The following is a 25819-nucleotide window of genomic DNA, read 5'->3' on the forward strand; positions in this document are numbered from 1 at the left end:
TTCTACTTTCCCTTAAGTAAAGAATCTGAATAAAGGAATTCTTCCATGAAGGTTACTAGCAGAGCACAGGCATTAACAGCAAGGTCATTGTTTGAGACGTCTTTAATGCAACAATGTAGACTGACCCAATTAAGTAGCAGGAAAAGACAATCACAACCGTAGTAATGGTACTACTGATGAGCCTGTGTTTGTGTGCTGAAGCGGGGAGTGAGTAGGGAGGACGCCAGGCAGGGGTGGGAAGTCCGGTCCCTGTTTTTTTTTCTGATGGCGGGTGGAGTGGTGGAGCTGAGCGGCGGTTCACCCCAGAGACCTCCCTCCCTCCATGCACTGGGAAACAAAAGGGGCTTTTTCTCTGAGGAGCAGAGTGACGTGGGAGGCGGCTGTGAATGTGGGCCATGTGTCAGGGCTGCTGCTGCTGCTGCTGCTCTGTTTGTCTGCTTCCCCTGACCAATTCTGGTGCCTGTGCACACCGTCATTAACTTTTTGATTCACTAGTCCAAGACGCAAACCCCTTCTCGCTGTTTGTTCAGACTTGCGACGATGCTTGTCATTCTTTGAAAGCATTAAGTATCACTGAGGTGTTGTAAGTCCCCTCATTAGAGTGGCAGAGTAATTTGAAGATTGCTTGACGTGCTCACAGGTTCAAATATCACACTGAGCATAACTGTGGGTTTCAACTTACCTACAAGGCCAAAGCATATTCTTATAATGGACTGGATTATTATGCTGTTGCATGAGAATGTGTATGCTTGCGCAGTGAGGTCATATTTACACTCTGCCTGTGGTGCATGCGCGCCGCTCCTTTCCACCAGTTAAGCCCTTTTCGGGTAATGAGTCGAGAAGAAAATGGCTAAAAAGAAACCTTGTAAACGTGCTGTGTGGCAGACCGACACACGGAGGGCCCCCGGCCTTTAATCAGCGGAGTGACAGAAGTGAAAGGAGGCTGTGTTCGGAGAGGAGATAGGAGTACAACAGGAGGGGCGAGCCATGCCAATGTTCTGCGCAACACTCGTCCACAACCCCCACCAGCACCCACACAACAGGGTGGTGGGTCATTCTTGAACTGTCACTGGAGGTTATGCACGCTCCTGTCTGCTCTAATGATCATTCACATCACACTTCATCCAGTGTTTAGGCAGCAGATGTCCCACAGTAGAGGAGATGCCCAAGTTTCAGATGCATTATTGGTGCATAACACACTTGTATGCTTTCCTGTAATGACAAGGTTACTTTAATGGTATTTGCCTCCACATGTTAACAATTAATATTTTAAAACTGAATTTTAAGTCATCTATTGGGGGTAATACCATTATTACAATTCTTTACAAAGTGCTATCATTTCTTTAAATGTATATATTAAAACGACTGCAAATGGTTTGTGATGTTGTTGAGATGTTCCGTTTTCACAAAGGAAGAAAGAAAATCAAACCTCAAAAACAGGAAAATAGAATTTTTGAAAATGACTCTTTTTTTCAGGAGTGGAACATCTCACATAAACGAAATCAAACAGAAAGAGACGTGAAACTAAATGTTGGCGTTAGCTCTTGGGTTTGCTGCCTACCTCCGCTTGGCAGCTCAAATGTGGTCAGGACGAAAAGCAATTTAGCAGTACCACCCAGCCACAGAACATTTCCAGTTCAGCAAGTGTTGTGTGAATTACTGGCGAGCAAAAACTTCACCTTGAGCTCTAAAAGAAGTCAAAAACCCTAAACTGCCTTTCTACTTTTTTTTTTTTTTTTTTTTTTGGCCTGTGTTCATATGCATTGAATCACTACACCACCATATTTGCAAGTAGTTGCTGTGTTGAATTTCACCCACACACTTTGTTAGATTCATGCAAGACCAAACCACAAACTAGCGTGAGGTACAACTGTCTTTTTAAAGTTCAGCCAGTGTTATGTCTGACGAGCAACAGCCTCCACCTACATAGAGGAGATGCATCGAGGTCACACAAGCCTTCTCGCATAAAACAGGCATCAATAGATCTAAAATTCAGTCCAGGAGGCGTCTCTTCAGCGAGATGACTAGGATCTAAAGGGTGAACACTCCGACTGAATCCTTTGCCTTTTACAAAAGGCAACTGGACACCCTCACAGGAGAGATCCCCAGCAGGGACAGACAGCTTTAAAATTGAGGTCAGCTGTAAGCCTTCAAACCTTTTGCAGACCAAGACAGTTAGTTTACACTGCATGGTGACATACGACCACCCTTTCTGCCAGATTATACATACGCACGCGCTTGGGTATGACATCATGGGGTCATGCTTTGTCTGGGGAGCCAAGCCTCTGAGGCTTTAGTGGACAGTTGAGCAGGGGTCATGCCCCTGGAGGGGCCTGTGACGGCTGTGGCCATGTCAGCAGAGCACAGACTGCTCTGTGTATGAACTGAGACACTTCTCAGATTGCTTGTAAAGACTCTGAGGGAGGAATGGGGTGGGGTCGCGGAGGAAATTCAGGCCTCTGCTTCCAAACCCGACAACCTCTGAAGTTTCAGGGCCCTCCTACGCCACCAAGTGCTGTCGGCACGGCTGCCCACGGGGGAAGGAGAGTGATGAAATGTGGGGAAACCATGTGGCTTGGCGAGTACGAGCAAAGAGGCCTCCACATGGAGCGGTGCTCCACACACAGAAGGGAGGGGACAAATAACTGGCTGCTGTCAAAACAAGCGCATGTTTCCACGGATAGCGGCGCATTTAGGGCTGCAGGTGTGCGGCGTTGTCTGGTCAGCTGACCCACCATTTCCTGTCAAACAGGAAGAACCAAATGAGAAGAGATGAAAGTTCAAGGTAACACACAGCTGGCAGTTGTTAAGGTGGGTTAATGCAGGTGTGTTACAAGAGCAGCAGTGTGTGTGCCATGTAAGAGGAGCCTAACCCAAACAGATGACATAAAAACCTATATGAATGTTTGCTCAGAGACACACTCCAGCACTGTGTGTAGAGTCTACTCTGTAAAGATGTGGAATGATCTCAGTGGCCCTAAGATTTTACTTTATAATCATATAGAATTAAAAAAAAAAAAAAGTTTAGTTTCTTATGTAAACACAAGAAAGAGTTGATGCAGCTCACTGATTCTGTTTCATGACATTGTTTTAAAAAAAAGAACCACAAGTTTTTTTTGGATTAAGTTACAACGCAACTTTGCACAGTAAGCGCAGTGTTGGCGCTGGATGCTGGAGATTAACCAGGACAGATTCAACACAGAGCCACATTCTCCTCTGCCTCCTGACAATCACACGCTGGAGGGCTTTGCGTCCCTGAGGTGTCAGTCAGCATCAGATGAAAATGAGATCATCAGCTTAATGACCCGGGGACGCTCTCGCACACGGTCATAACTGTGTCCTGGTGTGAGTGGAAGCCCATACTAAGAGATGTACGTCTAACTCAAGTGTGCCGTGAATCAAGTCAACTTCATGGGAGTGATTTTTGCAAGAAGTTCATGACTACGATTTTTCTGAATGAACTGATTGTAATGTATTGTTTAGTCTTTAAAATGTCACATAAAATAAGAATGAATGCTACTTTCAAGTTCCCACAGTCCAATGTGTTGTCTTCCAAATCCTTATTTTGTCTGAAAAACTGTGAAAAACCCAAAGGGATTTGTTTTATAATGATATGAGACAGAGAAAAGCTGTGAATACACAGGTTTGATGAAGACTTCTTTGCCAATATGCATCAGCTTGAGGCATCAAATGGTAAAGTTTGAAGTAATTTGTGCTTTTGCAATGACTCTATCACCGTTTTTATGTGAAAGCTTACGTTAGAGAAGCAAGAACCTATAAAAAAAACATTTTATATTTGATAAATTACTTCAAACAATGATTAAAACTGTTCTCTGTTCATTTTCCTGCTGATTGACTGAAGTGATTAAGAGGCCAATCGCTTCAGAACCGTGTTTACTTGAGAGCAAGTACACTTAATGCATGTCAGCAATGAGGTTAACCACGGTCACGTAACACATTATGACAAAACACCAAATGCAATTTGGACACAAAGTACAAAGGTGACAAATTAATGTATCAACTGGAAAATCAGCACAACAAACAGCTCCAGGCAGTCAGGGATTTGACTGTCCATACTGTCCTGTGGCTGTGAGGTCATACATGCCCAGACATGTCTCCTGAAAAGAGGCCATCTCTGTTATTCCAAAGATAATCTTGCTTTGCAGTGAAGGAATCAATATGCTGCACTGCAGGAGGAATATATCAGTGTTTACCCATCGTGGCAGCTTGCAGAGGTAAACTGTTGCTAATTTGTAACTTGTGTGAAATGGGTGGATGACCTCAGGCCGGCCTTAGAGGTGTGGTTAACGACCAGCTAGCTCTGGGGTGTGTGTGTGTGTGTGTGCTTGTGTTAAGCACCTAGTGATGATGAACCTGCCAAGAGGAGGTGCTGAAAACTGTGGCCTACATTCCTAAAAATTACTCCACTTCTATGAACTGGAGAATGACAAATAACCAAGTTAAAGCCAACTGAATTCATTCGAGAGTAGTCAAAAGCATGTTTAATAGCTCCATGCAAGGCCGACGGGCAGTAATATAATGGACAAACCATGGAGTCAAACAATGTGTAAGCTGTTAGAAACTGGGTACCAGCTGCTAGTACTTTGCCATGTACATTAATACGTATTTCCAAATCAGAAATAGGAGTGGTGCACCCAGCTCTACCACTGTTTCATAATCCTTCGTAGCATTTCATTACCTCTAATTGCCCAATAACATTCAAGCTTGTGTCAGCTAATGGTGAAGTGAACCAGAAAGACCTCAATGAATCACTTGGCAATGGGCTTTTGTTCTTGATGAATCTATTTGGTACACTGAAACCTCGGGGCAGCGATGGAGAATCGTTTGTTTTACGCCCCACTTCCAGAGGCCTCAATGATCCAGCTGGCACACAGGAGCCCAATAACCAATTCCCCCCCTTCATCATCTTATTTAACCTCACTATAGATACTAAAATGAATGCAATACGTCTAAGAGGTCATTATCAGTGTAACTATGACAGGACAGTCCCCATCAGAGGCGGTTTAGCAGTCAAGTAAATAAAGATAAGCAGTTGAAGTATATGCGATTCTTCACCGATGATGGAGGGCTCGTTTCATTTTTGTTTACAGAGGGAGAAACACGAGCTCGAGCACCAGTGTAATTCATCACACTCGGCTGAGTTCTGCATTTATCATCTCTCAGACCGGCTCACTTCCCATTTTCAGCCATTTGTTTTTGTAGAACAAAAGCTGCTCCGATACGGATTCCAGTTTAAACCAGAGCCAAGGCTAAATTTTCCCCAGTGCTTAGAGACCTTGGGCCTTTTCTTTTTTTTTCTTTCTTTTTTTTTTTTAAGTTCTGTGACAATGGCTGAGACAAATTGGCAAATTCAGGGAGACAAATGTTTTCAACAGCTCATAGACTACTAAAATAACTTTATTTATAATAACCAAAGCCAAATACTCACATTACTGACAACTCCCGGCTTCTTTAAGATTGTGCATGTTTTGTTTTAAGGGAGTGAGTGACAACAACATTACTTACATATAACAGGCTACTTACATTAATCAGTGCATGTTAAAGTGATCTACACCTGGCTTTCCATTGTGCATTTCCAGTTTGACAACAAACTGTCTCTGCTTACTGCAGCTCCAAGAAGAATCTGACCGTGTAACATTAGAGTCTAAACACACAGCTTTACTTTCCCCTCTAACTGTCAGTCAGCAGCTGGTTACAGGCACATTCATGTCAACTTGAGGTATCTTATCTACGCTAGTCATGTACTGGCAGATGCACAGTGCAGCTCTAAAGACTATCTCTTGCAGACCTGGGTAATCCTCCGAGTTTCATTGTAGTTCACACTGTGTAGACCACCAGATGGGTGGGTGTTTACCATATTTGACAGTACAAGGAGTTGTGACGGTTACAGGATATACAGTATTGTATGGCATTTTAGTTCAGTGCCGTTTTCACAAGTTTGTTGAAATACCTTGATGCAACACACCCTTCCCCTCAGAAACGACACTTAGAGCTATATGAAAATACTACCGCAAACCAGCCTGTGTCACCCAGGGTCACAGTAAGTGGAGGAGTTCCCAGTGTCCACTGCCTTCCACTCAGTGCCCCCTCTGACCGAGGATCATGTCCACAGCCCGGGCCAGGTTGTCCACAGTGCCGTTGGCCGTCACCGTTGGGTGCCTCTCATCACTGGGCCTGAGGGAGGAGAAGCAAAAGCACACGCTTAAGGACACGCAAAACAGGAAGAAACAGGAACAAACAAGTCGCTGCACAAGGCTCAGTAAACAAGAGGGACCAGCGGTTTGATGCTATCAGCCACATTAACAATACTGAGTGTATAAACTGGAAAAGAGCAGGACATGATGGGCTGAGAAGATTCAGGAAAGGCAACGCTTACACAGAACCGAGCAAAATTACTCTACAGGCAAGCTTAAGGGGAAAGTTTTGGTAATAAATAGCATCTATGTCCCCTCTGAATGATCATAAGAGCTCACTTATGACTTATGATCAACAGCAACCTAATAAAAATTTGGCTTCTCCATTAAATTTTTTGCCGTGTTGCTATCTCCGCACTTCAAGGTGTGTGTGCAGTTGCTTGCCAAAAGCCCCTGCAGTGCATGTTTTCTGCCTCTATCACCAGCGGTCACACAGTGTTCCAGACCTTTCTAGTACATCTGTAGGCAACTAAAATAGACCAACTGGGGACTTTAATGAGAACTGCTAATTCGAAAAATACCCGATTCTTAAAATAAAAGCAAGAGAATAATTTGGTGACTTAGGTCAGTGGTTTCCAACAAGGGAGGGTAGGACTTAATTGTAAGATATGCAATATAGGAATACGAAGGAGGCTTTTCAGCCACGCTAGCAGCAAGCCTCTATGGAAATACAGTTTCAACAATTGAATATATCATATTGAATAATTTAACTTCTACAGGCCACATGAAATGAGGCCAAAAATGTCAGGAACCACTGACCAAGGCTGTGATCATAATCTGGTTCCAACCTGGTTTCCTACATAGTGGAAAGTCTGTAGGAGGTATGGGACAGCCTTGCCTATCTCCCCCTCCCTGGCTTTTGCCATAGTTTGGCTCAGTGCCCAGTGATGGATGCAGATATGGCTGTTTAATCAGCTGGTAGGGGAAATGTGATCCATTTGGCGTGGCACCAGGCCCAGGCCGGCATGCAGGACCCTTTTCCTCCCCATCACATCAAAAGAGAGGAGACGCCCACTTCATTCATCTGCAGGACTGCCCACGACTCCTGCTCATTTATGAAGTGGTGCCTATAGATCCACCCTCGGCGGGCTGCCTCGACCGGGCTCTGTGTGCTGCCTCTGTTCCCCAGTCACGGGTTGGAGCTCCAGATGGGGAGGCTTTGTCTGGCCCAGGGTGTGCGGCACACACCACCATTAATCCTGCCCTCTGAGAGCTTGCAGAGGACCATTGCAAATATTTGTGAGCCGCCCAAGTGTAGAGACAGAAAGAAGAGGCCTGTGAGGGTGGGGGTGAGGAGAGGCGTTGAATACTGAGGCGGCGGTGAATACGGGGAAGCGGTGCCATGTGTTTACGCACGTCTGTCAGCCACCAGCGCTTGGGTTATGTGAGATGGTCTGCTAATGGTCGAGGTGTTATGTCTCCTGTGCTGGATTACTCCCTCACCCTTTTCTGCCCGGACTGATTGAGTTCACTCACGCACGCACAGTCACGAACACACAAGCGACCTAGTCACATGGCTCTTATGTTTCAAACGGTGAGGCCAACAGCATTGACCACACTGTCTTGCCAACCTGATGCTCTTTTAAATCTCCCTTTGCCTCTGCCTGTTAGATATGCATGCATGCATGTGTGTGTGTGTATTCATTTTGCTGCTTTCCTCCCATTGCCATGAATAATGTAGAAGTAACCAGGTCAATGTGACCATGCAAAATTCAGCACAATGCAGCTAGTGTTACTGATGAGGTAATCTGCAGCCCGCTGCGTGTCCTTCAGGTCAATGCAATATCAATACACGTGAAGAGATAGGTTTGGTCCCCAAGCTCGATGGACACTGCACAGCCTTCATGCAGGGGATGAGGTCAGCTATGAGGCAGGAGATGAAAAGCAGCCAAGAATTTAGTTCAACACAGCTGCTACCATGTTGAAAGACTAACAAACTTCACCAGAAAGTTAGTAGAGGATCGCAAGGTTTGGGTTTGCGAGTGGGAAAAGAGCTACAGAAGCAGTATAGAGTTTTGGATGGAGGTGAAGATGTCACCTTTGGGAATTTGGGATTTTTCAAGTTATGTATGCTGAGTATATTTTAAAGGACTAAAATAAAACCTTCTCTTTCCACACCACATTTCAGTCAACATATAATCTGATTCCCCATGTGCTATAAAAACAGGTACATTCACCTCTAATCCCCTACAACAGCTATGACATGACAGTGGATTAAACAGCTGTGCAAGCTGGACACGAGAACATGGGTATCATGTATATACTGCTCAGGCAATATAAGATCATAGTGGCTTAGAGTGTCATATGAAGAGATATATTACATGATACTTGGCTCTATAAAACACAGAGATATATTTTTTTAGAAGGACAGGCCGTGCCTCCGTGAAATGAAAGTGGATACCAATGACTCATACACCGAGTGCGCTTGTGTGTGAAAGTCAGCTGTGCATAAAAGACAAAGATAGATTAGGACTGACACAGAAATTTAGGAGAAAGGAGGTTGTTTAACATTGGGATTCTTTGTTTTGTGCAGATATATTCAGTTCATTGTCGAGGTGGCTGACCGCGGGGTGAAAGGCACGGCAGCCTTCCTATCACATTAATGCTTAACACACTGGGACAGACACAAAAGACACACACGTGTGCAAAGAAGGAAGCAAAACTGTCACACACCTGATTTCGATTTACACTTCTCTCTTAACCTCTTCACCCGTGCCGAGTGTACCTTTTGCCTGCCACAATGCAGATAGATCAGATAAGGCATGCATGGAGGCGCAGATGAGGAGTTCAACCTGACATGACACTCAGAGCAAGGTTTTGGTCTGAAGGCAGTGACAGAGCGAGCAGGCAGAGCAGCTTTTGGGAAACGTGGCTGGAAACAAGTCTGGTTCCCAGCAGCTGGATTTCAACACACAGAAATATCTTGGTTTTTTTTTTTTTTTTTTTTAGCAAACTTTAAGCTTTGAAATAACTTTGAATTCCTGTTGTTGGTATTGTAGATCTTCTACTGGGTGCAGGCAAAATATTGCAGACTACTCATAGAAACTACAGCTCTGGTAAGCAGCCTTCATTTTTAAGTAATAAGCAACAAGTAACAGCCCCAAAGAGGACAAATCGTTTGTGCCTAAACTACAGGTGCATTGGTTTAAGCAAAAGTATTTCAATGCAATGCAAGTGGGCATGTCACTGAAGACATAAAAATTATAATTGCACTAAGCTTTTACGATGTTATTTCCTGTGTAAAATCCTCTGCCCCAAATACATGAAACGGTAACACCCTCAGTATTTTGTAAAGTGTGCCGTCACCTGGCTTTACAACTTGGAATGACATTTATGAGTGCTACAGAATCGCTGAAAGGAAAAGATTCAGCCTGCCAGTGAGAGACGGAAAAACACTCAGCCCAGTTCATTGTGTAGAAGTGTGTTTTTCATACCAGACTAGTGAAGGCACCATCAGCCATAACACTGCCTTTTCTCACACTGAAGGCAGACTATATCACCATAACCCGAAGGAAAACACAGCCCGGCTATAACTACAGCCTTTATGTTCAGCCAAGCCTTGTGACATGAGATACTAACACACACACACACACACACACACACACACACACACACACACATACACTGGTGGGGGGGAAGGGGAAGGTGTGTGGCTGCATGTTTTCTGCTGCTCCAGTGGTGTTGCAGGAGTCTTGGCCTTGAGGGTGAGAGTGTGATCACAGTTCGACCCCTTCGGTTATAAATAAAAGGTCATGGGAGAGATTGATGGGAGAATCAGAAAGAGCGGAGGAGAAAAAGTAGAAGACTCCAGCCAATTGAGATACTCCAGCCTGGTTTTATCATCATCATCATCATCATCATCCACTTCAGCTTCACTTTTGCTCTCTCTTTTCTCATCTACCTGATATTTACAGAGCTGCAACAAGACACACATAACCCCCTTGAGGTAATACAGCTGCAGCCTCTCATGAAAACAGCCTAACTGAACTGGGGAAACCACCATGTTAAATGTGTGTTATGGCAAAACAATTGACAGATGCTAAGCTGGAGCCTTCACGTCCTCTACTGAGTTTGCGGCCGTGTAGGAGCCGTTATCACTTTACTGTACAAAGGCTGTATAATGTTGAGTCATGATCAGCAAACAGCTGCGGTATGGCTTTTCACACTTTACACATGCAACGATTCTTTCCATCTAGCAGGACACAAAGGGGATTCCCTGGTTGCAGAATGAAGAGCCACTTGATTTTTTTTTCCATCCGGTTGCTCTCTGAAAGCCTCCTGTGAGTGAGTGATGTCTGTGTGTGTGTGTGTGTGAGTATGTGTGTTATATTGAATGTGTGTGAGAGGGATACATAGAGAGAGAGTATCCTGAACTGACAAAACCACCCACTGGAAACTTTCTGTCTTTCCCAACCACAAACACATCTGAGGCTCAACGAACAGGACGTAAATCATAAACCTTCACCTTCTGTCTCTCAGAGACAGTAAAATGACTACACTAGTGTTTCTCAAGGTTTTATATCCAAGTCTTGTTTACAACGCAGCTCACAGTTTCAAATGCCTGCTGTGTGTATTAGATGTTCTGAAGTATTTGTGCTGCCTTTCATTTCCATTCATTTCCATATATGCAAATCAATTACAAAATTCTTGAAACAACCTCTCGACCAGTGGTTCCCTTTTTCTTTCTCAGACTAACACCCCATCATCACGTTTCAAATATGTTGTTATGAGTGGATTATAATCTGGATGTTATTTCATTAAATTAATTATGGATATTGTTACAGTAGTGTTCAGAGTGTGCTCATAGATTTTCATTTGTGGGAAAAAAATAAATAAATAAATAAATTCAGGGAATGGAAATGATGTGTAGAAAAAACAATGTGGAGCAGAGCGTTATGGTTTGCAAAATGTTCAGTTGTTGTGTAAAAAAAACACAGTTTGTAGTAACTACAAAGGGCATGCATAATGATTAATGTGGTCCTTTAACTTTACTCTAGATCTGGTGAGCCTCTACTAGCATAACATGCTTGAATCTAACCGATCTGTAGGCTGTTGCATTGTGGGTAATGCAGGCGCCAGGTTTTAACAAGGAAGAACAGCGTATGATATGAAAAACGATGATATATCTGCTTTTGCTGCAATGATTTTGATCCTTTATTATTTCAACTGTGCATTGAGTCTCACAATATTACAGGAGCTCAGTGCTAAATCAATCGAGAACTCTTCTCTTCTGTTATGTTTTGTGACGTCATCTAGGAGTCCTGAAATTAAAAGCTTTTATTTCACTAAAGCTTTATTATTATTATTTATTCATTAAAAGCTTTTATTTCACTATTAAAAAGTCATCACAGAATTTTAAACTGTTTCACTTGATAAGAGGAGTGGCTCTTGTTTATTTGACCAAATCCTTATAAAAGTAAACTTCCTTTATCATTTCACAGCTGTCCTATCAGTGTTGTGCTCAATATGCAGGGCTTCATGTGACCTAGATCTAACCACACGCTTTTCTTCAGCTTATTATTATTATTAGCCGTGTCACTGATGACTTGCTGAGCGTTCATTCGTGAGTGTGTATCTCCCTATCTCACTGTGTATGAGTGCGTTGCTGGAGATAAAGGACTGCTGAGTCACCTGCTTCTAATACAGAAAATGGAAATGCTCATGTGCAACCACACACAAACAGTTTGGAGGAAAGATGGCTCCAGAAGAAACCAGGCAGTGGCCCAAGTCCCCCCAGCCAAGCAGCCTGTCTATTGGTAATTGCGAGAGGGATTGGATCCCCATTGAAACAGCTAAGGGCCTGTGTTCATGTATTTAAGAGGCAGTGCTATGTTTCAGCCTGCCATCTGTGGGCTTTAGCTCTCCGATTCTCTCCTACTCTCACTCCTTTTCTTTCTTTCTCTTTCTCTCTCTCACGGGTGGAAAAGTACCGTCGAGGGGCTCGGTGGCCGAGGCCCGACCGGCTCCTTTGTCTCGCTGTGGGAGTATAGTCTCGCTGTGAAAAAAAGCTTCGGTTAATTATTAATATCTCATTGACTTATAACGCACGGCAGGCTTTAGAGGAGCCTGCAGGCAGGGGAAGCTGTCACCCCAGGGTAGTGAGGGATGGTAGGCCAGGCTCGGGCACCCAGTGGAGTCTCATCAAGCTCTTTAACCTCTTTGTGCAGCTACTGCCACATCTATCTAGGATCTCTACTAAATCTGTGGTGCCTTGTTATGTTATTATCTCAGGTATATCTGATCCAAACAGAAGGTTCAAATCACAGCTCAAATAAAAGAGAACAAGATGCTGTAGATTCACATGGGGACGAATCTTTCTTTACCCCTTTCACACTCATTTTAGTTTTGTGGCACACATGCATCAATAGGTAACTGATCATGGCGACCTAAAATGACCTCTTATCTGTTAAATGGATATGGTACAAAATAACAGCATCTTCCACTGAAAACCTATGCATTAAGTATCAAATACTCTCTGCTTGTAGGATTAAACAGTGTTGTAGGCAGCTTCATCACAAAGGATGGATCATCCTGGATTTGCAGCAGTTTTAATGGATGTCAATGGTGTGGGTGGATTCTCCAATGTACATTTGAATGCTAGGTATATTCCAAACCCTCTTGCCAAATATTTCTGACAAAACATTATAAAATAAACAGTTTTCATTGCTATCACGATTAGAGTGAATTGTTTGTAATGAAAGTTGACGGCAAACCGCGCTAGCAACAAACCACATGGCAATATACTGTATATGGCTGTGACAGCGGAGAAGTGGATTTTGCCACAGGACTGTTTGTAGATATTTCTATGAACATTTCTGACCTTCTTGCCACAAGTCTTTGTCGCCATTGGAATCCAAGTTGATTATAGCTTCTGTCTGTGAGTGACAGCGAACAAGCAAACCTTAAAACTATTGTTTTCTGGGGAATATTCTATTAAAAGCATAGAAGAATGAACAGAAAGACCAAAGAAAAAAAAGACAGTGCAGGGTTGGGTCTCATGCCAGCAACAGAATGCTGGCTGGATGAGGAACTCATTCCCAGAATTGATTGTGTTTACATTCCCCACAAAGCTGCCGATTCCAATCCATGGGAATGGGATGAAAACACAGATTAGACACTAAGTTAATTAGCGGGACTGTATGTCATTGTGGTAAATGCTGCCCTTGACTAGAAATATGATGTAATCCAGCCTATGTGTTTAAAGACAATTTGAGAAAACATCAGATCTTAATTTTAACGCTGCAAAAATTTTGCAATTTGTAAAAATTTCAATTGCAGCAATTCCAAGGCGCTGAAATGAACCACCCACCTTCCTCGGGACATGAATGGATAAGGTGGGAGAGTGCAGCCTGGAAAGAGATCCAACCAACAAAACCCAGCTTTCACGTGTTATCTTTTAAAAAGGAGGGAAATGGAAATGGAAACCTTACGCAACATGTATTTTCCTATTTTACCATGCAAATATCCTGCCAAGGCCCTGCCGCTGACTGACAAAGGAGATGCTGCTCAGACTCTGTGCTTATGTGCATTTTTATTATCAGCATTCTTGAATATCCTGCCATTATACCTTGTTTTGACATCGTGCACATTTGTGGTTTATCGCTGAATAAAGTTTTGTAAAACAAAATAAGAACATGACTTTATATACATACTATGATGATGTACTGTATGTATATTGTCTCTATTGCTCTAGGCCTGCAGTGTTTTACCTTGGGGACAGTCACAAACTAAACACTGTTTCCGAAATCTGGCTCTTTGCCGCAGAACAAACAAAACCCGACGGGTCACACTGCTCTTGATTTCAGTTCCTCTGATGACCCAGGGGGACCGAGACACAAAAGAGGGTCCCTGTGGATTCTGCCTCGGTTCAAAGGCCATATGGTGCACATAGTATGATTCAGTGGATTGGTGTAAACGGTCTGTGTGAGGCAAACAGACCTCAATGACGCATTCAGAAATACTGGAGCTGTCGTGTTGAGAAGCTTTTATGTTCACAGCCTCAGCAGAGAAGAGTTACGAGATAACTTCACTTCCTTCCCACACACACAAAACTAATGTGCTAACAGTGGTTAACAGGACAGGGTGTGGGACAGAGCTGTTGTACTAGACACTATAAAATGCCTACACTCTTGTCTACTGAGAAAAACAATTTGCAAAGGTTGAGACAGAGCAGAAATGCAGACAATCTTGCTACTCAAGCATAACCAACTCTGGCACATTAAATCCAGCTCTACAAAAGTTTGCTCCAAAAATGGAAATTAGAGGCATTCTCAGGAGTGAGAGCAATTTCAGAACTGTCTGGGTGATACATACAAACAATGCATTGAAATATAGTAAGTCACATACATTTCAGATGATCACTCCCTGTCTGACGGGCACACACCTGAAACCATGTACATTATCTTAGCCACTGAGGCTACAGGACACCGGTGGAGGACTGAAAGATAAGCTTGGCTGAAATACAGTATGTACCTGAGAGCCATCCCTGGGGCAGCGCTCATCTTATGAGGGAGATTAAGCTGCAACCACAGCCGTGCACAGAATACATGGCTGCCCTGTCAAGGTTCAGTGTCACAGATCTGCAAAAGGACAAAGCCCGTCCATAAACCTAACACTGCTGCGCTGTGTTCAATCTCATGTCTGTTTGGTTCACATGGACGGGGATCTGTTGTTTATGTCAGTGGGGGAGAGCGTCACCTTTCTGCAGACACACATTATGCTGTGAAATTTTCACACTTTTCCACAAAGCCTTTCATTATGTCAGTCATCCAATCTGTATGTTTATCCAGGGCAGACAGCCGTTAACTCGCTTTTGCATAAGAGAGAAAAACAGACCTATTATAAGTTGCAAATAGTGCAAACAAGATAAGAAAACTTAAATTAACACAGAAAAGCAGAAACTGGAACAGGTGATTGACATCAAACTAGCAATAAATAATCAATTCAGGGGCAGACACTTTAAGGCCTTTTTTTGATTAAGTTTACGTTCTTGTGAATGCATCTGATGCCCTGCCTTGCACTGTAGAGGTTAAGTTAAAGCAACAATGTTCAGTGCATCTTGCTAGAATGACATGTTGTGCGACCACTATATTATATTAAGCTAATAGCAAAGATCTTTCGACTGTGGGAGCTGTACCTCGCTCTTATAATCGGTTTGCTCAGGCTGATGGGCCATTTGCTTTCCAAATGAGGAGTCTTCCTTCTACTTGCTGCACTGAAAATGTTTTTTTTCGCATGACTTCATAACGTGTATCAGTGGAAATCTGGAATGGATAACCCACTCATTACACTTTACGTGCACAGGCAGTTCAGTCTGGGCTGCTGGGAGGGAGACAGGGACTCGGCCAGCGCTGGTCCAGGTGACTGATTCCTCTGGACCTGACCTGAACTGAATCTGATGATTGGGATGGTTTATTAGTGTCAGGAGATGTTAAGAAGGAAGTCTGCCCTGAGTAGTTAAAAGCTTTCAGTGCCCTCTAACTCAGAAATGAACTGGAGCATTCAGTACTACCACCTGATGTCTGTAAAAAAGACTTTATAGGTCCAATTAGAGGACCTCACTATGGCAACAAGCCACACACTTTCCACACTCATTCTACACCTATCTCAGACCTGCTGGTTCTGTTGACTCTGATTATAGCAGTAGCAGTTACTGTGATAGCTATGAGTATTTGCATACAGACCATCTGGTGAGAACTGGGTGTTCTAACTGATGTTAGTCACAAAAGTGCACAAAACGGTGTGTGCGTGTGGTTTTTTGCATGAGAATAACAGCTTTGTTGATAAGCAGCGGGTTAACCCCGTACTTTACACTGCATGTTACACAGTTCACAGAAATCATGGAGCGGAAAAAATGTTCATATGTATGAATGTACTGTCATAGTGAGACCATGAGCATGTAATGCAATTGTCTTTTATATATTCTTAAATCCTTCACTCCCATAGGGGAAAAAAAAGACAGTTCTTAATATTAGCATCCTAACATGCTAAAGCCACGCTCATGTCGCATTGTTCGGTCCACAATTACGGGAACCAGAGTGGGGAAAAAACTTTCATGTTAGTTGTCTGGATGAAGTTTGAAGTCAAAGATGTCAAGAATTTCTGACAGCAATCAAACCCCTCGAAATGTTTTTTTTAGCATGTTCTTTCACTTACATGCTAATGTTAGCATGTTTGTGAAAAAACACTGACAGATAACTCATCTGCAAGGTATCACGTGGCCACTGAACTCCTGCAATGCTCACTTCCTGTTGCGTCCCTCTATGACGGCTGCAGACAGAAAGTGCACGAACCAGGGTGTTGTTTCTGCTAAGTGGTTCAAAGTTTGTATCATCAGGGACTAGTTCTCTCTGGAGAGGCTTGATCTGGCTCGGTCTGCTTGGAAAACAGTTTCCCAACACTCACATTAGCAGTCAAGCGTTGGCCACAGGGAGAGGTTTACAATGTAGAACATTTTGAAGATGGTTGCTGCTGTGTGAAAATGTTTACTGTGTTTTCTCTGCCAGATTCCAACGAGAATCCAGTAAGGACTTCCTCTAATCCACTGGCCCTCATTCAAAGTACCCATACCAACACTGTGTTGGTATCTGACACATCAATACTGTTTTTTCCTCGGCAGAATTACAAATGTCAATACACCGCAAATCGAAAGCTTGAAATCCAACGTCTGATTATTACAGAGAAACAGAAAGCATGCCACGACTAAAAGATTCACAAACTCATTCTGTCAGCAAGGAGTTGCAATTATACTGGTTTGTAAATAGTGCAGGAAAGAACAGCATGATGTAATAATAATGTACATGACTTGCTTTTATGAAGCCCCAAAGATCCCCAGTTCTGCTGACACAGTTCCTCGGTGATAAGAGAACAGAAACAAAGAACAGAGGACCTGTCAAGGCCACAAACAAGAGTGAAGTACAGGACTGAGAGAACAAGGACAACATACTCATAATGTGAGAGCTCTGCCAGTATCGTTCATTGGTAACAATTTGACCATTAACATAGGAGGTCAAGTACTGTTTAGGGCTGCGTAGCATTCTACATTGTTAGATACCGATACCAAGGTGGCACTTAACTAGGTTTTTCTGTAAAAACACTCCTTCAAAGATATAAATACTTTAATATCAACAATGGATCAAATGGTGTAAGGGGTCACTCGTACTGACTAAACCACAGAAAAAAATTACTCAACTCTGCAGGGCAGTTTCAGCATCTATCAGCTCATTGTTTAGGTTTTATGCTGCAATTTTACTTTTACTGCTCACATCAACCTCGTTTCAACCACAGCAGGAAAATATACTCACTGTTTGCTATCTGTCCATGATCAAATGGTACGCTCAAAGTTAGTGACTAGCTGTGAACATTAGCAGCTAAAGAACCAGACATTTCCCTCAGTTGATGGAAACTAAACCAGAGCAAAAATGAGTCTGAATATTGGACTTGCATTTGCTAGGTGGCTGGAGACATGACTTTAAATGAATATTGCTCTGCCACCAAAATACCAAAACATAAATTAATTCAACTTTAATACCACGTTTTGTTCTAATTATAGACACTTTTCTATTAAACCCATTCCTTTTTAACAAAATTAACAAAATTCTGATATGCAACAATGTTCAGCTTTTCCTAAAGACAGAAGGGCTTTATCAAAGTGATCAACAATATAAATCAAGACATTGAAGATAAAGCAAACAAGAGCTAGAACCTAACCAGATGTTCCACTTGCAGGGGTTGCAGATACTCTGTGCTATGGACAAAATTCAGTATTGAGGTATTGAGATTTGATATATGCAGCTTTAATGTTGTGGCTAAATTCAACACATAACTCCAAAGCTGAAAGGCTGAGCAGGGGCTGGACAAGAGCGCAGTGTCGGCAGATTGTTCCCATGCAGCTGATTAACATCAGCAGTCAAACTACTCTACTCCCTAATTTCCAACCAGTTTTTGGTGGTAGGCCCCTCTTTGCAAACCTGTTCTACATTAAAGAGCAAAGGGTTCTCTGGCTCCCATGAGGGAAGTGCACTAACCTCCGCTCGTTATTTAAGAACAGGGGAAAGCTGACTGCTGGCAGACCACTCCCCTGACACTACTATTAAAATCACCCCTATATTACACCTATAGTCCTAACAGCCGTTATTTGTGGGCACTGTAATATCACTTTGCATAGAGCCCACGCTCCTGAATTTAATCTGCAGGAGCCATCGCCATGACATAATAAGCACATTCATGTACTGTGCATCATATTAAAAAGTACAGTGAGCATTAAAATGTGAAATAACTTGTTTCCATTTACTCAAACCTGACATCCTAAAATACTGAGAATTAAGTCTGAAAGTCTTATGAAAGGCACATTTTTAAGTAATGAAGGTAAACTTTAATAATAAATGCATTTGTATGCATAAGAGTTCAGAATGTATGACAATGAAAACATACAAAGTTTCTGCATCTTGCAGATCTCAATAAGGCTTAAAGAATTTCAGATCTTATGCAGTCTTTGCTGAGAGCACATCAAGTCAAAAGCTTTTTAAAGTAAGCTGATATGATTAGATTTGTCTGTGATTTGTATCTTTTTCCCTTCCTGTCTTGTCACCGGGCCTGAGGTATTTGAAGCAGTCTTTTCTCCAAGCGTGATGGGAACTGGAGGCCTGCGCAGCATCTGGTTGACTTGGAAACAGCTGTGTTTTCATAGATCTGACTGAGGGTTTATAGCTGCTCCCAGCAAGCCCGGGTTCACTGGGCCTGTTTGGCTAAACAATGTTAAATCTCACGTCTCCCCATCACTCAGGGTCCCACAGACACACTGTTAATGTCACCATTTCTCTTCCCATTCTCACGGCATGTATATATAGTCTAATAAGTGTGGGGACGGATGTGGGATATTATGAGGTGTGTATGTTTAATGAGTAAACGACAGCTCATTTTAGAGACACACATTCTCATTTGATGCACAATTTTTACTTCCTAGTTTAGCTTAGGTTCAGAAAAAAAACCCCGCTATCACAAAGATAAGTGTCTTCTGTTACTGCTCACATACAGACATGATGCAATATCTTGTGCAAGAAAAAAAAAAGTGAAACTATAACTTCAGAACCTTGACTGCAGTCCTAAATATAGCACTTTGGATTTCAGTGTTATTTTACCGTACTGTAAAAACATGGAGTCTGTTATATAATAACTATCAATCAGTAAGTGTGCGTATGTTTCTCAATCTAAACTCCATTCACCAATCAGTCCATAAATCTAGACCACCACAGCTGAAACAAAACACGTCATGTAACACAATACTCTTCCCACGTATGTTCTTCTGTGGGACACAGCCCACTCTTCTGACCAGTCTCTCTACTCTAAACAAAAAAAAAAAAAAAAAAAAAAGAACCCTCTGAGTTCAGCAGTGAAATCATTTTATCTGCTTTATCCTGTGTGTAGTTGAGTATCTAAGATACACACTGACTGTCAGAACACTGGACACACAACTGAGCTGCTGGGAGAAGTTTGCGGAGTCACATAAACCAGATGGATCCTGAGAAAAAGTTCAGCCTTCTATACCTGTGATGACTGAGACACTCCATACTGTTGGCTTCTGGGCACACATACTACAGCACAGATAAGCACACACGCATGCATGCACGTACACGCCAGCAACACACACGAAATCAGAGGAAAGTGGAAACACACACCCACATATTCCCGTCACTCACACAAGAATAACCCTGTGCAGACACAGGACAGGTTGTACAGTGAGTGACTGAGGCCTTAGTATAGGATTAAAGCTGACTGATGCTCAAGCAGATTACTCAGCGTTCTCTGGTCACATGACTGAGACCTGCATGCCAGTGCACAGCAGTGGAGCAGGTCAGCAAGCATGATACTCTTCAGACTAATCGGTGGTTTATAGCCAAACAAAATTGGAGCAATGTTAGGAAAGAGGTTTGATGTCCTCTACAGCAAGGCAGGAAAATAACAAAGTGTGTTTATTTTGATCTGCAACAATTTTAAGGAATATGTACTTTACTTGAGTATGTCCATCTTATGCAACTTCATACTTCTGTCCCACTAAATTTACGAAGGAAAAATTGCACCTTTTATTTAGCTATGTGCATCTGACAGCTGTAGCTACCAGTTATTGAGATAAACTCAGAAATTATGATGCAATCTAGTATATTAATCTACCTGAAATTACGAAGACGCACTAGTATAGCAGTTTACAGTAGAAGAGTAGTTAGTTAATCTACACCACAGCGAACAAGTAAAAGATTAAAACGCTTTGTACAAGTATTTATGAATAATTTATTTTGAAAGGGACGATTCTATGTGAGTACATTTTGCTGATAAGACTTTTTTACGTTGTGGTATTCCTACTTTAACTTGAGTAAATAATCTAAACTCTTGTTCCACTGCTGCGTCACAGTAAGTGGTGCTGGGTTTGAAATGAGATAAGGGGTGAAAAAAGGAGGTTTTGAAGACCAGCACCGCAAGTGTAAAATAAAAAATGTTCAGGATTTCTCCTCTATTTCTATAAATATTTCTTAAGTACACATATAAAATCTAGGGCTCTCGTAGTATTACATGCAGAAAAACCATTAGAAACACCAATTACCGTATGACTGTGAACATACATTATGAGGTACACCATATATGTGATATAATTTGTGGTTGCATAACAGTGTCCCAGTCACTTTTCCCCTTTCCTCATTCCATAAGCACTTCATATATCTTCTAAAATAATCAACCATATGTTTCTGTAATTACACCATAAGTAAGGCGCCCCAGTAATCTCCAGATTGGGGACCATAAATCTTTCAGTGACTACGACCTTGTGGTTGACGAGCATTCAACATGTGGAGAGAATAAAGCTATTTCTGGTGGATTCTCAATCAAATAAACAAATCTGGAGGACTGAAGAATGAAGTGGTTGGCTCACAGGAAGTCTGTGTGTTGTGGAGGAAACTCTGGGTCACAATCCTGATGTAAGGGTGCCCTCTGCTGACATATAGATGAATAGACTTTTTTCCTGATTTTGTAATATGGTCAGACAAGTTTCACAGTATATACAAACTGTAGTCAAATTTATTTTCAAAGAAATTGAAACATTTTGATCCGTTACTTAAGATTTTTTTCTTCACATGCGCTAAATCTTTTCTTAAAGCAAAAAGATTCGAAAATATATATCTTTCCATTTTTACCTCCAGGTCTAAAAGCACTGATTAATCCTGAAAACAAGCCGGTCAGAGATACCTCAACAGATAGTGGTTAAAGGATGGATTGACTGACAAATAGGGACACCTGTCACTGTCAGCGGTGGTCAACGGGGAGTCATGTTCAAGTTGGGATCGTGTCAAGGAAACCATAAATCACTCTAACGATCTATTGGTGGAATCAGGGCGTTACTGACCTGTATTTGCCTGTCCTGACTTGTACCCCTTTCATTCCACAGTGCTGGGCCCCACCCACATCGTTCACCAGATCGTCCCCGATCATCAAAGCCTGGCAGTGTAGGAGGGAGGAGTGAAAGAAAGGGACAACATTAGAATTTAGTGCTCTCACTCTCAGAGAAGAAAATTCATTTCACCTCTATGGTACCTGCAAGGAGACTGCAGGGATCAAATTACCATTTCCTTAATAGTACTTGTTGAACAAATTTATGAGTTAGTGACACTTATATGTGATGTGACTGCAATGTTTCAAAAAATTCGGATATGTATCTTTATTTTGCCAGCTGTTATCTCCTCCTGTTGTACCTGCCTCCCACCTAAGGATCACTGCACTTGGCAGATCCACTTCAGCTCGCCTTCCCTTCTCCTCATGTTTCTCATTAAAACTGCTCAGCTATCCTTTCCACTGACCAGGTGCTTCTTGTTCCATGAGCATGAGTTTGCTCCATTTACTGCTAGCGTGTAAAATTAGATTTTTTTTTTCTTTTAGATAAACTGTAAGGATTAAAAAAAGGCAGACATGGATAAGAAAGAAAAAAAGATCCACAGATCAGCCCACAACTTTAAATATGGAAATAGGAAGAAAGCATTGTAGGAGGTATTTTAATAGAAACTAAAATTACATTAGACTGGGAGCTGAAGGTTGCATGATAAGCTGCAAGACTGAATGCATGAAGGTTAGCATGGTTAGAGTTGACCACATGCTAATGGAAAGTAAAGAGCAGAACTAAGTACATCTTTTAACACTTATCATTACCATGATAAGAAAAAAGGAACTAGTTTTAAGTGCTGCTACAGAGCAGAACGACGGGTGGGTTTTATCTCAGTGTGAGTTTGTCAAGAGAGAATAGGAGGGGGCCGCGAACTGACTACTGTGGGAACCCAGCATCAAGGAGGTGCCATGAACAAAGAGAACCTAGCTTGGCTGTGTAGCAAGAGAACCGCCAGATCACAAGGTTGATTTTATCAATTCAGAAAGAACATAAAGCAGGAAGAGGATCAGGGTCAGGGAGAAAGCCTGAGTTGGTATAAAGAGCTCCTCAAACGCAGGCGGAGTGTTGTCTCAATTGAGTGTGTCAGATTGAATCTCCTAACGGGAGTCCAGATGTTTGTTCTGTGATAGGAATCAGACTTCTGATTTGAGATGGATTCTTGAGTTTTGTAGAGGTATGAAAGGAATGATACCGTTGTGCAGGAAGGGAGCCGTTTCATTAGTGAGTGACTCAACAAACAAGGAATGCTTACCACCCTCTCTGCATGAAAGCCAGGGTGAGTTACTGAAGGTTTGAGAGAGAGAAGCAGATGTAGCTATGAATATACCCATGATTCAGTGAAAGAAAGGAAATCCAGAGAGTGGATACAGGTTTAGAAAGAGTGCCAACTGCTAGGTCTGAATATGGATAAGCTTAAAAAGATGGTAGTGATGGTGCAGTTTCTTTAGATGTATTGAGATGAGCAGACACCAGGGTAAGACATTAAACACATGTTCATACACCACAGGCAACGTCTTGGCTTTTCTCCATGATAGCTTCCAGCATGTAGACACTGTCACAAGTCTTTTCCTGCTGCCAGTGGTTAAATACAGCAAACTATTAACTAGTAGGTGTGGCAAATAGTTTAATGTCTCTTTGATAAAAGTACAGCAGTTGTTACGCAACCCATATCTGACATGGCAAAAACAGGACCACAGCTGGCTGCTATGGCTAGGAAGAGCTGCAAAACCAGCAGAAAGACAGACATATCGGAGCAGTGAAGGCCATGAGAATTCAAAATAAAATGTACAATGTGTATGCACTGCATTTGTTCATCTACATAAGGGAATACCACTGGGCTTCTAATTGAGAATTGCAAAGCAGCATTAAGAAAACAAACTGCGTGCTTGGTTAGTTAACACTTAACAACACAGCCCTGTAGAAAGTACTGATGTCACGTTGCTTCTCTTTATCCTTCAACAGTCCTCAAGAGAATTCTTTCTGAAACTATTTGTGCAGGAAGGAGCCTTTCACACTTTCAGTGTCGTCTTTTCCGTGCAAATGCACAATTGCAGATGATGACACTCATAATGCAACATCAAGCATGTCTTGCTTGAGAGTTGACCAATAACTTACCCAGCATTTTAGCCTAGATCAAACACTGAAGTAATAATTGTAATTACTGCACACCAACCCTGTGCATGCAGTTTAGCTGTTGTTACATACCTCATGTGGTTGAAGCCCCATGTCATTGAGAACACTCTGGAAGAACATTGGGGATGGCTTTCCAATGACTTCAGCCTTTAAATCACAGGCATACTGAAGGGAATAAAGAGTTAACAATCTTAATATACAGAACAGGTGTTATCTATTCTTAATGAACATATCAATGCACAATATGCACCTACAGTACTGTACCTCCAGAGCCTTCATGTAAACCCCGACATCCAGTTTCAAACCATCTGTCTCCTTGTAGTACCTCCTAGAAAGACAGAAAACCAGCACAAATCATTTTTTAGTTCTGTAAGATGAGCAATATACTAAAGACAACTGAATATATGTTTACCCTTGGCCAAGAGAGAACAGCAGTGGCTTCTCCAGGCCTATGAGGACCCTGAATGCCTCATTCAGGTTCTGGTAGGAGAAGTTTTCAGCTGCGTCTCCAATGATCACGCAGTTTGGGTTGGTCTTGTCAACACTGTCAAATTCAGGGAGAACTCCTGTAGTAGAGTAAACACACAACACAACACAACACACAATTCACAATTTAACACTTAAAAGTGTCACAGAAATTACCTGTAAAACTCTTTAGGGTTGGGTCATTTAAAGGATAAGTTTGATGATATTCTATATTTTTCATACTGTCAACATATTTCATTAGAAGACCAAAACCAACACTATATTGTATGTAAGTAATGTATGTGTAGCCAAAGCCTGATTTATCTGATTCCTGTTTCATAACATATTATTCTTTAAAAATGAGTTACTTTATCAATCAATCAATCAATCAATCATACTTTATTTGTATAGCACTTTTCATACAATGAAATGTAGCACAAAGTGCTTTACCCAGATAGACTTTACTACCGCGTATATGGTCACTGTAGTTTATGAGTTAATCCCACATACTTGGTCCTGTTTTCTAAAAAAACTACAGTGTCCAGCTGCTTTAAGAAACTATAGGAGTAAAATAAAGACGTATATGTCTGATCTTATCATTAAAATTTAGCCTTAATAGCCATTTACTGTACGTGTGTTTTTGCACTATGTATAGGATGAGATGCTGAGTATAACCCAGAGATATTGCCATAGTCTGAGTTCTGACATGAGAAGCATTACCATCATACACCAGCAGGTGCGGCCGCAAACCCCTCTCCTTGAGGACTGCTACTGCTGCAGGAGCAGGAGAGAAGACCTCAGACACACAGATGTCAAAGCCCAGTCTTTGCAGCTTGGCTACGAACTTCTCTCTGGTGGCCTGGGTCTCATTGGTGCAGAAGCGCAGCTGCAGGTCAGACGCCTTGAGCCTTTAAAAAGGGGTCAGGGGGTCAGATTGAGGATGGGGCACACAGCTTATTTCAACACAGTGACACAGTGAGATATTGGCTGTTAGCACATTCTGGAAAAATATGGTGCAACTGCCTCAGTCTTATATGCACTCAGACCCCTTAGGAGCCTAAAAAGGATCTGACAATATCAATCAGTTACCCACTTAGTGAATAACCGAGTGCATGCACTTTGCTCCATGAGCTCAACATGCATGCAGCTGAAATCTCCCACAATGCCTGAAGCGACTCACTAAATTATTCACTCACTTCTTCACAGCTTCAATGGAACCAGGGATGGCCACTCCGTCGCCCTCGCCGCTGTCGTATAAAACGCCACACATGTCCAACACAACACCTTTCAAACTCCTGGCGCAGCCTGGCCAGCCCGAGTCAGCCATGACGAAGTGGGAGCCTCAGAGCGCATGCGCACAATCGGTGACAGCTGTCAACCTCTACAGCCAGCACATTTCCTTTTTTTTTTTAACCATACATATCTGAGGGATCTGTACTTTATTTGCGTATTTCCATTTAATGTAATTTTATACTTAGAGCTCTCCTACATTTATCTCTCAGCCGTGCTTTCTAAATTTACCTACTAAATGACACGACATTAGGAGCCTAAGATCACTAGTAGATTTTGACTGATTAACTGA

The 25819-nt window shown here is 42.2% G+C and overlaps 1 protein-coding gene across 1 annotated transcript; it reads right to left on the reverse strand.

Annotated features, from left to right (window-relative positions):
• Positions 1 to 5400: 5400 nt before the first annotated feature.
• lhpp (phospholysine phosphohistidine inorganic pyrophosphate phosphatase) lies at positions 5401 to 25601 on the reverse strand. The gene is made up of 7 exons (XM_071462568.1): positions 25434 to 25601; positions 24958 to 25145; positions 24185 to 24338; positions 24037 to 24100; positions 23845 to 23937; positions 21607 to 21698; positions 5401 to 6195 (listed from the first exon to the last, which is right to left on the reverse strand). The coding sequence occupies exons 1-7, from the start codon at positions 25562 to 25564 to the stop codon at positions 6099 to 6101; spliced, it is 819 nt and encodes a 272-aa protein (XP_071318669.1). The 5' UTR covers positions 25565 to 25601; the 3' UTR covers positions 5401 to 6098.
• Positions 25602 to 25819: the final 218 nt, after the last annotated feature.

Source organism: Trachinotus anak, unplaced genomic scaffold (assembly GCF_046630095.1).
Source record: "Trachinotus anak isolate AG129_WGS33_773 ecotype Australia unplaced genomic scaffold, CSIRO_AGI_Tana_v1 ptg000025l, whole genome shotgun sequence".
Lineage (NCBI taxonomy): Eukaryota > Metazoa > Chordata > Actinopteri > Carangiformes > Carangidae > Trachinotus > Trachinotus anak.

Coding starts and splice junctions, on each gene's coding strand:
- lhpp (XM_071462568.1), bottom strand. CDS start 25,564: ATGGCTGACTCGGGCTGGCCAGGCTGCGCCAGGAGTTTGAAAGGTGTT. Junction 24,101..24,184: donor CTGTTCTCTCTTGGCCAAGG/GTAAACATATAT, acceptor CTGTCTTTCTAG/GAGGTACTACAAGGAGACAG. Junction 6,196..21,606: donor GTCAGGACAGGCAAATACAG/GTCAGTAACGCC, acceptor CTCCTCCCTCAG/GCCCAGTGATGAGAGGCACC.